We start from the raw sequence: 12,672 nt of genomic DNA on the forward strand, positions 1-12,672 counted from the left end.
ACCTACGTCCCTGAAAATATCGTTGTCAAGTCTGGGAAACGCATATCATTGGAGGAGGTGGAGGCCCTCAGAGTCAGAGTCGCCGCTCAAGCCCGGAATCCCCACCCCATGTATCGGCGACGTGCACACGTCTTCCGATGGTCAAGGACACATACGTATGGATTATATCCAAGGGCAATCTCTTCACAAGGTGTGGCCCGACATGTCTGTCGAACCGAAGAAAAACATGGCACGGCAGCTTCTCGAGCCCAAGTCGGTAGAGAGGAGGGAGTGATATACAGACATTCCTCCAGCATGGTCTTTTAGGCCTTTCGTTGCTATTCCTCTTCTTGTGCCTTGCCTCCTCCTTCTCACGTCGCACTTGTTTTGGCTCAGGCTACAGCCGATTGATAGGGGTTCCTGGTTAGGACCACCGTGAATGAGAGGCATCTTCTGGTTCCGTGGACCCTTGGTGCAATTTTGCGATTGCGATTATCATTTCACGTTCATTCTCAAGAAGCTGGTCGATACGTTGCCTGTGACAGGAAGTACCCCACGTTCTAGTGGAGATCAATTAGAGACTCTTGAAAAAACCTAGTATGTGCGGTATCCGCCTGATCATCGTGATCTGCCGGTCCCTCGAGTCAGGGCCGGTCGGACCGGACCAGAATGTCCGTCCCTCATCCCCGGTTCTCTTGGCGGCGACAGCAACCGTCGCCGTGTCCGATGTGGAGCCATATTATAAGCATTCAAGGCATTCAAGCTGACAACAGGAAACACCTCTAGACAGCATCAATGAAGTCATTCTCCAGTTTTCTGCACGAGACCACGAGTCCAAGGCTGAAAAGTCCTGGTACTCGATGGTCTTTTCGACAGAAAAGCGGTCCTCATATTGGGTGTTGCCCACAACGGTGATGTAATGAGGAGAAGTGACATCACCTCCACGAACCTGACAATCTTTTTCCATAGGCGCGGTCAGAATGAATATAAGGCCTGTCAAAGAAGACGTGCAGTAGCTATTATTGCTGGTCGTCTTCATATCACTCCCCTCAGCATTGCCTCCCGACGCCTACTTCCAACAGCGTCCAGCATCCAACAGCCTATCTACCCACGAGCCTCCGTATCACAGTAACAAACACCATGTCTGTCAACAGCAACCCCGCGTCCGTCGCTGGCCCCAACCAGGGCGAGTTCCACCCCAGGGTGCCTGGGTCTGAGCCCCTTACCACCAAAGGCGTGAGTCTGCTGTGATTTCCAAACTCGACGCCCCAGTTCGCTGACTTGCCCAGCACGCCCCGGGAACCCTAGTCGGCAACGACGCGAAGCCTGAGTTCCACGCCGAGACGCACCCTGCCGGCACTGCCCCCTCCAAGGATGCCTACAAGCCGGATCCTTCCTCCGAGACCATCCCCGGCCAGCCCCCCAAGGCCTCAGACACCCTCGGCGGCGCCACCAGCGCGGATGTCCACGCCGGTCTCGGCCACCCTGGTGCCGGCATGACGAGCCAGGAGCTGCACGGCGGCAAGAGGAAGTCAGACGGCAGCGGGCTCGAGAGTGTCGGGGCCAGCTCTATCGACCCTATCCGTCAGCAGCGTGCCGATGTCAGCGTGCAGCCTGACTCCCGGGGTAAGACGGGCAACCCGTCTGATATCACTCCGGCGCAGGACAAGATTCCCACGTCCGCGGAGACGGTGGCTGCTATGCACAAATAAGTGCTTTGACATCTCAGTTCTAGCGTTTTAATGAATTTACATGTCCATCCTGTTTCCCGGCATTACTGCATGTTGAGCAAAATGAATGAATATGCAATGAGTTCTATTACATTCAAGAATCAGTGTGGACAGTTGACCATAACATCGCATCTGTCACAAGCTCGTGTCTTCAGGCCGTCCGATGTGCTGAAAGACGGTCACCGCTTCCAACCGTACCTGTCGAGCCGCCTTTTGCGAAAGAGTCCTAACTCATGATAACCCTGTCCCTGTCATTAATCAAAATGACTGACTACCTCACAAACACATGCGCCAAATTCGGCAAAAATTACATAGCGGGTCGATGTGAGGGTCGAACTCACGACCTTGGCATTTCAAGTGCCACACTCTGACCAACTGAGCTAACCGACCAATAAGTGGAGACGGAGTCGTGCTCGGATGTTATAATCGTTGAAGACTCCAGAATAAGTCTAAACCCTGGCGTGCACAAGGCGTCTGGAACTGAGATGTTACTGAAAATGTAGAAGCGAGGGTGGTATCTTTTTCAAAGACATGCTTCTGGGGCTGTGTTGCTGGGGATGGGCAGTTATCAGAAAGCCCCTTCAATGTTCACAACAGACAGGCGCACAGGAGACTCTCAATTTAGCTGCCATGGCTCCCTTTTGCAGATTTTCGATAGTATCAGCATCTAATCGATAGCCATTCTCAAGGTCCCAAGAGGTATACAAGAGCAGAATTGTAGTCCTTCCTGTGATGGTTAGACCTTAGTGAGCGTATTTGCCCCAGAAGTATGTTACAGAGAGAAGTCTTACCCCTCCAGTGCATCCTGTCAGCTGAGAACTCCTCGCAAGCAAACGCATAGAAGTCTACTCTCCAACAAACATGATCAACGCAGAATCACCATGGCCGGTCGCAAGAGAAACTCCAATATTTGGGTTGTCAACTCAAAAAAGTACAAGCCTGATGAGCACATCGATCAAAAAGAAGAAGAAACGGCGGGAAAGAGAGAAGACGAAGGCTCGCAATCACATTACGACCAGGAAATGAATCAACAGCCAAAAGCCTCCAAAGACACGAAGGAAGTCAACGCCTACCCCTGGGCGATGGAAGAGGTCCCTTGAAGCAGCAAGACATAATAAGGATGCCAAGGTTGACGAGTATACTGCTGGAACCGTCCCGGACCAGCCAAACGGCGTAAGCTACACAATAAAGCAGAAAAGGGTACTTCGGGCGGCCACATTTCGCACGCTTGAAGAACTTCAATCAAACAGGGGCCGACGCGACCGAGCTGCGAGAGGTTTCGAGAAAGCTGCCAGGCGAAACTTGGATCGAGAAACCTTGGGACATCTCCACAGATTCTGATTTCGTATCTCTTCAGCAGATACGCGACATTTATGCCGCCGAATCCGACGTACCCAAAAATGAGAATACCGCGCACTCTGAAGAGGGTTTCCTTGAAGAAGCCCAGGATCAACATCAAATGACCCAGAGGAAGGGCCTGGCAGCGGACTATGTACCTCTGGTAGACGCAGCCGACGGAGCCCTCAGGGCTCTACTGGAATCTAGCCCTAGTCTCGATGACAGGGTCGCTGAGCTCAGCATTGAAGCTTCAACAGTCTTGGCTGATGCCAGGGCACTCCAAATCAGAGTCAAAGAACTTATAGCCAGACGGGACGACATCGTCACCAAACTTGCAGATCTTGACAATACTGGTACCGCATTGCAATCGCCTGTCGCACGGGTAACACAGGCTCTGCGCGAAGAACCTCATTCGATGTTCACACGTCCCTTAACAATCAGAATCGCTGTGCCAGGACGGGCCAAGTACAAGGCAAGCCATAGCAGTCACTATGTATATGGGCATTGTGCTCTAACTTATTGCCACAGTTGAAGGTCTGGCAATGACCAAACACAAGGGATCCGGTGATCTCAGCAATGCGAAACCCATGAAGCGCGTAAAGCCAATTCGTGCCTTTGCAGGCGGCTAGGAACTCCACGAGAATGAAGACGTTTCACAAGCACCTAGTTCGGAGCTGTGAGCCCCAAGCACAACAAATCATCTTGCATACGGTATTTTAGCTACCTGTCTTTCCACTTCCTAGCTTGAGTCCGAAAGGAAGATGGTCGTGGAGGTGGTTTCAACACGCAAAGCGGATTGTTGTTTTCGGCTGGAGATTTTCAAGACTTCTAGAGCTACTGAAAAATAATGGCCGCTTCTGAGTGCATCACAACCTACTCCCGAGCGCTATTGAACACATCACTCACCACCAACATCAATCGTCATACTTAAGGAAAGTGACCCAATATGCCACCCAATTGTGCTATTTTAAAGTAGCGGGATCACTGTACAAGTAAACCCACGGTATCGATCTATCTGTGACTACTATTGCGTTCGCTCGTCTGAGATTTGCAACTCAAAAGTTCAACTGCTCCCACGACGTGATGTTCACGCTGACGACTATCACTTAGTACTGGAATCGCCACCTGGGGTCCGAGTCACCAGGCCAATCCGTCAATTCGCCAATCTCCTTGACCTCCTTGGCGATCTGCTCACGGCGCGTGTTCTCCCTCTTGAGGATGAAGCGGAGAGTGGCACAAACCAAAATATTGGCCGCGAGATAGCCCAAGGCAAAGGAGTGGCCGATAATGAACCTAGGGCCGTCGTTGGCTCGGTAGAGCTGGGTTCCAAGGATCGCGCCGCAGTTTCCAATCGTGATCTGCATGGCATTGCCAATGGCTCGCTTGGTCTGCCCAGAGACGTTGATAGCAGGCCAAGACAGCACGAGAGCTGTGGCGGGGTAGATGCCGCCGGCAGCAAAGAACGTGCCGGCGTACGAGAGACCCGGCCGTCCAGTGGGGTCCGTGTTCGCGAGCAGCATGATGTAGCCGATGATAGCGAAGAACGAAGATCCAGCGATGAAGATGGCTCGCTGCTTGAGACGCTCCGAATAGATGGCAACAGTCAGGGTGGTGGCGAACGAAAAGGCATAGACCGGGACAGTCAAGAGTTGCGCTCGCCAGCTCGAGTAGCCTGTCGTGACATTAGTATTTCGGTTTTCTATGAACGAGAGACAGTAGCTAACCCAAATCGCGAATGATGGTAGGCTGTAGATTGAAACATTAGCAAGACTGGCAAGATTCAGGGGACGCGAAAGGAAATATTTGACTCACAAGGAAGAGGCTGAATGTGTACAGAGGTAGACTCATTGTGTGGAAGCCAAAAGCCGTAGAGCCAGCATTTAGTTCTGGACGAAGAAGTATGCGGCCACACCGATCACTACGGTTGCAATACCCTCCTGAGGAGATGTCAGTACTTCAGACGAGGTATGAGCAAGCCCAGATCAATCTTACAAGAATGAAGATCCAGCGCCAGCTGTTTTCCCATACAACTCCCCTCATACGGCCAATTCCCTACTTCCAATTAGCGTTTCATTCGCGAGACCATGCCGGAGAGACGGCAGCATACGTAGGCGAGGATGCCGCCAAAGGCGCCTGCCAGCGAGGCAGCGCTGAAAAACAGGGAGATGCGGTACTGTCGCTCATCGCGCTTGTAGTACATCGACAGAATGTAGACCACGGCAGGGAAATAGCCTGCCTCTGCCACTCCCAGGAAGAAGCGAGCGGAGAGGAAGCCAGCCAAGTTGTGGACTATGCCCAGGAGAGTGGCCACGATGCCCCCATGCGACACAGAGAGTAGGCAGCCAGAATTGAGGAGATGTCCTCTTGAGCACAATGTTCGCCGGAATCTGTGCGTTTCCAATCAGCATGATGTCGCTCGTTTGGAGCATGCACGCATTGCAGGGCGCCGAGTACCGACCTCGAAAATGACATAACCAATGAAGTACATGGTCAAACCTGTGAGATATCTGCGCAGGAGTGTGGTCAGTATGCATTTCGGCTTTGTGTCTCGGCACCTGTCTTACTCGTTCCCGGCTGTTCTGCTGTCAGTATGAAAGCTGCCGACAGCAAGGGTAACGATTTCACTTACAGATACCAAGATCGCTAGTCATTCCCTCAATACGAGCATTTCCAACTTTTTCATTGTCAGCATGCTACGTTTCACTATCGGCGCATGTGCCTTGGGTCATCGCGTACCATTGGAGCGATCAAGGAAGGACAGGAGGTAAAGAAGACCGAGGGCTGGTAACAGCTTGTAGTCAATCTTCCGAATGAGGGCCTTCTCCTTGATGCCGTGCTCGATCTCGAGAGCGTGAACGATGTCGGAGGGTTTCTCATTGCCTGCCTTGGCGGTGGCCGGTGCCTCCCCGGCGTCGCTGGGGCTGTCGGAGTCTTGCGCCGTGGTGGGGCCGGGCGACCCGCTTGGGGCCGGCTCCTGGAAAAGCTCGTGGGATTTGGCTTCTGGCATCGTGTCTCGGCTAAAGAAAATTGAAACAACGTGGCTCGGAGAGTCCGGGCAGACCAATTGTCCTCGCTGCTCCAGGGAGTCCCGACAATTTATAGAAAGTGTAACCCCATGGCCATGTGTCATGGCGATCGTCGCATACCACATGGGGACAACCGGGGTGCCGGACCTCTGCGTCCATCGCTTTGCTGATGGAGGGTAGAAAATCCTCCAAATCAACTACATCATGATACATGACGGTGCAGACGAGGCACGCTTGAGCTGCCAATCTGTAGCTAGCTGTCGTTGCGCGATCTCGAAAGCCATGGGTTTGCGTGGGGAACGCGAGATTCGATTGGCTCCTGCGAATCACGACATCGACAGGAACCGATGGCGACATGGTCCGGTAGTTGGCAGCCACGCCAAGCATTGGGGCCTTCGATTCACCCAACCGACCTCTCCCCGGTACCATCACTCCTCGGAGATGGCCTGAATGAGACTGATCAGTTACGCGGCGGCGGTTGAACCCTGCGCGTGTGGTTGCTGCGTGGGATGGCCGCAGGATTGTGGCGTGAACCAAACCCTTGGATGCAAGCACTTCCCCAGGTGTCTGGACCAGCGCCTCCCCGGGAAAGAGGAATTCGGATTTGGGATTGACACACAATGCTTCGATTCCGGGCCTGTGGTACTCTTCATGGCGCATCCGTTGATATCGCCCAAGACGGCCTTCGAAGCAGGCACGCAGCCCACTTTCTCTATAGACCCAAGGGTTGGCCACGCCGACATCGCTAGGATACGTCCAACCCCTGTTCTCGGCTCATCCTTGTGCCGTGCAAAGGGATGATACAAACGATTGCATTAGTTCGACCTGTATGCGGTCCCTGATGATCCTTGAGGTATAATCGCTGCCCAGGGGGCGGCCTCGAAACCTAAATATCGCAGGACGTGGTGCGGTACCAGCGGCATGGAAACCGAGAATAGGAAGGCATTCCTTCGCGCTTGCCCTTTTTAAGGATTTGAAATCGTTAACGAGGTTGTCCTTTTGAAATTGACAAAGTCGGAAACGCCACCAACACCTAGCACCATGTTGGTACTGAACAACCGCGAACAGCGGCCATCGCAAGCTCAGGGAGGCGATAGGCAGAACTCTCCGCAGACCGGAATCAAACAGAACAAGTACTCTTGAACGCGACGGGGCAAAAGGTTTCCCTGAAGAAGTAACGCTGTAACTTTGATGCCTTGTCGGCAAGAGGGCACGTGACCTTGCGACAACAGTTGTGTAATATATGGGCCCGTCCACCCTCACCGTTCTCACCTCGGTGAACACGCCACTGAGCTCAGTTTGCCAACGAGGCCAGTGCTTGAGGTCAACGCATCCTGCTCATGATCTGTCAGTACCTGCTTCTCTAGGGCATGTGCTGTGTATCACAGCGTTGAAGCGGTAATTGTAGCACAGACATGGAAAAAAGACGCGCAGCTAGCCCGGCTGCCACCGATCTTGATGCTCGCCCCAGAGCGCATGCGGTCTCTGCTCGTCAGCCAACAACGCACAAGACGTCATCACCAGCAAGGGGAGGGCCGTCTCAGAACAATCCATTAGCCGCCGCTCCATCAACTCCCTCTAGCAGCAGAAAAAGGAAAGCACAGTCAGAATCCCCAAAGTCTGAAAAGCGTCAGAGAAGGTTTCGACCTCAGCCACCCCGGAGCTTCTACACCATCTATGAGCGCGCGCTCTCCCAACGGTGCGTTACCCAGAGTAGCACATTGCATTTTTCATCGTTGACTGATCCAATCCCCAAGATTCTATGTGATCAAGCGTGAACGCGGGGGAACCGCAGAATGCCCCGAAGAGTCACTCGAGTTGGCTGGGTCGACGGGCAATGTCTACAACATTCACGTTGGCCAGAATCCGTCATGCAACTGTCCCCATGCACGGAAGGGCAACCAGTGCAAGCACATTCTCTACGTCAGAACTTCTGCTCCTTGTGGCTCTCCGTCGCTCGCTGACATCTGCAGGTCATGGCCCGCGTGCTGCGTGCCAGGTTCCAGCACGTGTACCAGCTTGCCCTCCTGAGCAGCGAGCTCCGCGAGATCTTCGCCGCCGCGCCCCCCATTGACAGCAAAGAAGCACTCGACGCTGCCAAGGACCCAAGCGCTTCGGCCGATGACCGACGGAAGCCGGTCGAGGGCGACTGTCCCATCTGCTTTGACGGGCTCGACACCTCGAGGAACGAGCAGGTCGTCTGGTGCCGGGCTGCCTGTGGGCAGAACATTCACCGCGACTGCTTCCAGACCTGGGCCAAGACGAAGCGTCAGTCAGAGGTGACTTGTCCCTTTTGTCGCAGTGTGTGGGAAGGGGACGAAGAGATGGTCAAGACGATCAAAAAGGGAAGCCACGTCAACGGTGAGGGCTACGTGAACGTTGCTGATCAGCTTGGAATCAGTGGCGTCCGAGGTGAGACCCTGCTCGCTGGCGCGCGCAGTGCTGTTTTCTCGGCTAACACGTGCTAGATACAAGTAGTTATTACTCGAGCTACTCGTCATGGAGACGACCCTGGTACGGGCAGTATGATGGTGGACAAGATGTCAGCTTTGCGCTTGATGGTGACGATGACAACGAGGTATATGATGCATACGATGACGAAGAGGATCAAGAGAGCGGGGACGGTGAGGGCGAGTAAGACGATTCCGAGCCGTCAGGGCCGGGATAGATGGCCACATTGTTGCCATGGTGGTTTACGGTGTGGTTCAACGCAGCGTTCGGTTCGGCGAAAGCGCCTGTAGTGTGTGGATGTCGCGATTTGCCCTCAGGACTATGATCTATCACCAAAGGGATTAGCCTCCTCGCAGTACGAGAACACACCGTCGCAAATCAAATCTTTTCCGCCGTCTGAGAGGTCCTCGTTTCCCATGCACATTTGTGTTTTCTTTTTGCGCAGCTTCCCACTGCCTGATCTCAGCGCAGGCGGCCATTTGGTAGAGGAACGTTACAAGCGGCGAGCTCCAGACAGGGTTAATAAGTTGTACGAATACGCAGTACTATTTGAAAACGAGTACATCCTCGAGTGATCTGCTTTGAAGGGTGAGAGAAACAATTACTGAGCTGCTGTGATTTGTTTTGAGTCTATGGATCAATTTTGATGCGAAGCATTCCATCGATTGGTCGGTTAGCTCAGTTGGTTAGAGCGTGGTACTAATAATGCCAAGGTCATGAGTTCGACCCTCATACTGACCAGCGATTAATCTTTTGTCCTTTTGCCCCAGGTCAGGATCGTCATGTGTTAAGCACTTGAAAAGAAGTGGTGGTTCGAATTAGAGACAACATCATGCAATCGAGCTCGCTATTGCTCGGGGAACTTTTGAATCTTCGACTAAAAAGAGGTCACACAACGTTGAGACGGCCATACTGGTACACACTTCAATACCCACGCAGCTTTTAAAAACACTGCTGGCCACGGCCAGCTTCAATCTTCTGGCATCCCGACTGACGGCACTCATCGGCATTGAACAATTTGTCTCCCGTAGCCGCCAGCGAAGCAACTGTGTCTTCCCCGGCTTCTGTCTTCCAGTGGTATTGCGTGGCGTCAACGTGGTCGCCAAAGGTCCAGGAACCCCCGTCCCCCATGTCAGACCACGGCGAGACCATGTTCACGGACGAACGGGGGTCGTAGCCGGGACTGCGGACCCGGAGCGCGCGGCGCAAGCTCTCCCACCGCACCCAGGCAGCCCAGCCAGGCTCGGCGTTCTCGTCGTACAGCGCGTGCAGAGCCGGCAGGTGAAAGACCCTGTTGACGCAATAGAGGACCGTCTCGGGGCTCATGGGCCGCTCGGTGAAGGGGGCCGCGGAGCCGCCGGCGCGGGTGACGACACGCCGCGCACGGAGCCCGAGACGCAGCTCTTCGGGTTCGACGGCGAGGTCGCGCTGGACGCACCAGTCGAGGGCCTGCACGTAGTTGCGGTCGCCGGACCGCGTCACATTCTCGAGCAGCTGGATGTCCATGACGTTGTCGAGGCCTACGCCGCAGAGGCTCCACAGTGCCTCGGCGTTGGACCGGATGTCCCAGAAGCACTTGGTGTTCCGGCCCCCCTCCAGAACGGACCGGAGGGTGCGGCCGTCGCGGCCCGGGGTTGTGAAAACGGCGCCGTTGAGAACCGGGACGTCGAGGAGCGCGATGTGCATCTGCGGGTAGACGAGGACGATGACGAGGGCGAGCTCGCCGTGCTGGCCGAGGTTGTGGCCTGCGAGGCTGAGGTATAAGGTGCTGGTGGAGGGGATGGACGTCACGAACGAGCCCATCCCCTCCTCTGTGTTGACGAGGCGCGGACTAATATGCAAGTCTCGCACGGAGGATGTCATTTCCCTTGGTTCAGAATGGATTGCAAAATGTGGTTCTCTTCTCCTCACCCATTCGAGAATGGCGTCAGTGATGGATTGGGGCGGATCATATCAGTCGTCTCGGGGGCGGGTGGGATGCGCGTGCATACATCACATGACGCAGGTGAGGAATAACGTTCGTCATGGACGATCGAGATGTCCAATGGGCTCACCGAGCTCGTGTCGCACAGTCTTTACGGCGCCGCTGAAGCGACAGCTGCAGGGAAAACGGCTGTATTGGTATACTGTGCTTGAGACTGGCCGCGTCAGACCGATTACTGGCTCTCTCGCTCCGACTTCAACTTGGCGTCCTCCTCCTCCGTCTTCGGCACAGTAACAAACTTGGGCACCGACACGGCATTCAGCTTTCTCAGTGTCTGGGCGAAGATATCAGTACGTTTTTCTTTGGGGGAGACGAGCGCATTCATTGACAAATGAAGACATACCTGGGCGACAACACCCTCGGGCATATTGTCGTTCCACCTGTCGTCGACGCGGGTGATTTTGCCGTCGGGTCCGACATCAATGTGCACAACGCTGTCCATGGTCTGCTCGCTCTTGATGCCCTTGACGGTGTAGCTGTTGGACAGCTTGATCTCGATCGGGTTGCCAGCGGACACGACCGTGTGCGACTTGAGGACGATGGGGTGGAAGAGGGCGGGCAGGCCATACCACTGGGGGGCGAACTGGTCATACCCCTCGGCCTTGGTGATGGGGTCCTGGAACGTGGCCTCTCTCGACCAGAGGGACAGGTGCTTCAGCGTTGGGTTTCCGGTGAAGAGCTGGGCACATTGGTCAATTCTTTCCATTCTTGCAATTCGTTCTGCTTCATCTCGCACCCGTGGGCGGTCTGGACTGGTGCCGCATCTCGCGAGCCTGGGTGACGTACATCGAGGACGCTGCCGACGAGGACCTTTTGGTGGGAATCAAGCGAGACGCCCGACTTTTGGACAATGTCCGTGTTCTTGATGCCGATGGACTCGAACGAGGGGCCACCCGCCGACGCATCGGCTTGCGCCTTTGCACTCTCTGACGGGGTTCCTGCGGGCATCTTCTTGTGGACTTCAGTGGCGAATGACTTGGCGGCAGGATGGGACGCAACTTGCTTTGCGATTTTGAGGTTGCTGGGCAGAGGGACTTTCATCGTGGTGAGTTGGGAATCGACAGAGGAATAGAGGATAGCGAGACTGGCCTATATCACTGTTCGACATGTGTCTGTCGTCGTCACGAGAACCGGGTGTCGCGTCACAACTGTGAATGGTGACGGCGCCTTTCCTGCGATGGTGATGATGGTTGACGTCACTAGGATGATTGGGTCAAGACACCTGATGCTTGGCACGCCCAGCTCTCCAACGTCGCTCATGTCTCAGGCAATCTAGGTGCATGTTTTTTTCTTCTCTCTTCTTACTATTCCAAAGAAGCCGGCAACAGACATAGACATGTTGGCAGCTTTTGCTGACGCAAGCCCAAGTTATGGCCAGCGCCATGTGACATCTTCTGGTGGTTGCTCACAGGGGCCGATGCCCTGAAGACCGATGCCCTGAAGGCCCCAAGGAACTCCACTGGGGGCGCCTGAGTATCTAGTACGGACTGGTTTGGATGAATTTGGCCCTGAAATCTGTAGATAAGTGCTCCCCAATCTTGTCACCCCTGAGCTTTGTAGCACCCACTTTAGCTCCATGCCGGCAAGAATGTTTACATCCTTGCAGGGTGAAAGACTCTCTACATGATTGCAGCTTGAAGGATTATGTGCACCATGATCGCAGAATAATGTACCCGTTCGTCATCATCATGCTTGAAGCGAGTCTAAAGAGAAAAGAGAATGCCCACCGATAACGCCCGCTCAATGCCTCGCCATGCCTACACACCAAAATGCACACCCAAAAAAAAAATATGCTCGCCTCCCATCGTCCCATCTCACAGCAGCACGTCCACAGACCTCTACCCCAGCGGCGTCAGCTCGCCCCGAAACGGCCTCTGCGCCGTCAGAGCAGCCTCATCCACCCTCCAGACGCCCTTGGTCCTCTCGTCGTACAGGTGCTCCCACCCCTCCATGCCCTCCGCGAGGCGGTGGAAAAACGTCGTGCTTGGCACCAGGGCGCGCTTTTTGAAACAGCAACGGGGCCCACGTGCGGCCCCTCGGTCGGCTTCGGCAGGCCCGCATCTCGCGCTGCCCCCTCCTCGAGCTCCGTCTTTGGCGGCGACCGGCCGGGGGCAACGTCGCCCGGGGCGAAGCCCCGCCGCCCACGCCCCGCCAGGGGGGCTTT

General features: G+C 54.7%; 6 protein-coding genes and 2 non-coding genes across 8 annotated transcripts; 4 read left to right on the plus strand and 4 right to left on the minus strand.

The window, feature by feature from the left end:
- Positions 1-1,119: 1,119 nt before the first annotated feature.
- On the plus strand, positions 1,120-1,691 carry VDBG_02151 (conserved hypothetical protein; the record flags this gene model as incomplete). The annotated part of the gene is made up of 2 exons (XM_003007917.1): positions 1,120-1,215; positions 1,269-1,691. The coding sequence occupies 2 exons, from the start codon at positions 1,120-1,122 to the stop codon at positions 1,689-1,691; spliced, it is 519 nt and encodes a 172-aa protein (XP_003007963.1).
- Positions 1,692-2,025: 334 nt separating this feature from the next.
- On the minus strand, positions 2,026-2,099 carry VDBG_15033. Its single transcript has one exon. It is a non-coding gene; the product is annotated as a tRNA-Ser (tRNA).
- A 491-nt stretch (positions 2,100-2,590) lies between these two features.
- VDBG_02152 (predicted protein) lies at positions 2,591-3,676 on the plus strand (the record flags this gene model as incomplete). Its single annotated transcript, XM_003007918.1, has 3 exons — positions 2,591-2,640; positions 2,904-3,472; positions 3,576-3,676. The coding sequence occupies 3 exons, from the start codon at positions 2,591-2,593 to the stop codon at positions 3,674-3,676; spliced, it is 720 nt and encodes a 239-aa protein (XP_003007964.1).
- Positions 3,677-4,153: 477 nt separating this feature from the next.
- Positions 4,154-6,054, minus strand: VDBG_02153 (conserved hypothetical protein; the record flags this gene model as incomplete). Its single annotated transcript, XM_003007919.1, has 5 exons — positions 4,154-4,719; positions 4,772-4,793; positions 5,155-5,434; positions 5,612-5,690; positions 5,784-6,054. 5 exons carry the CDS (start codon positions 6,052-6,054, stop codon positions 4,154-4,156), a joined length of 1,218 nt encoding a protein of 405 aa, XP_003007965.1.
- Positions 6,055-7,488: 1,434 nt separating this feature from the next.
- VDBG_02154 (Znf1p) lies at positions 7,489-8,711 on the plus strand (the record flags this gene model as incomplete). Its single annotated transcript, XM_003007920.1, has 4 exons — positions 7,489-7,772; positions 7,831-7,996; positions 8,047-8,485; positions 8,542-8,711. 4 exons carry the CDS (start codon positions 7,489-7,491, stop codon positions 8,709-8,711), a joined length of 1,059 nt encoding a protein of 352 aa, XP_003007966.1.
- A 480-nt stretch (positions 8,712-9,191) lies between these two features.
- On the plus strand, positions 9,192-9,265 carry VDBG_15034. The gene has a single exon. It is a non-coding gene; the product is annotated as a tRNA-Ile (tRNA).
- A 201-nt stretch (positions 9,266-9,466) lies between these two features.
- On the minus strand, positions 9,467-10,387 carry VDBG_02155 (conserved hypothetical protein; the record flags this gene model as incomplete). The annotated part of the gene is made up of 1 exon (XM_003007921.1): positions 9,467-10,387. One exon carries the CDS (start codon positions 10,385-10,387, stop codon positions 9,467-9,469), a length of 921 nt encoding a protein of 306 aa, XP_003007967.1.
- A 293-nt stretch (positions 10,388-10,680) lies between these two features.
- On the minus strand, positions 10,681-11,549 carry VDBG_02156 (conserved hypothetical protein; the record flags this gene model as incomplete). Its single annotated transcript, XM_003007922.1, has 3 exons — positions 10,681-10,782; positions 10,852-11,187; positions 11,295-11,549. The coding sequence occupies 3 exons, from the start codon at positions 11,547-11,549 to the stop codon at positions 10,681-10,683; spliced, it is 693 nt and encodes a 230-aa protein (XP_003007968.1).
- Positions 11,550-12,672: the final 1,123 nt, after the last annotated feature.

Source organism: Verticillium alfalfae, genomic scaffold (assembly GCF_000150825.1).
Source record: "Verticillium alfalfae VaMs.102 supercont1.2 genomic scaffold, whole genome shotgun sequence".
Lineage (NCBI taxonomy): Eukaryota > Fungi > Ascomycota > Sordariomycetes > Glomerellales > Plectosphaerellaceae > Verticillium > Verticillium alfalfae.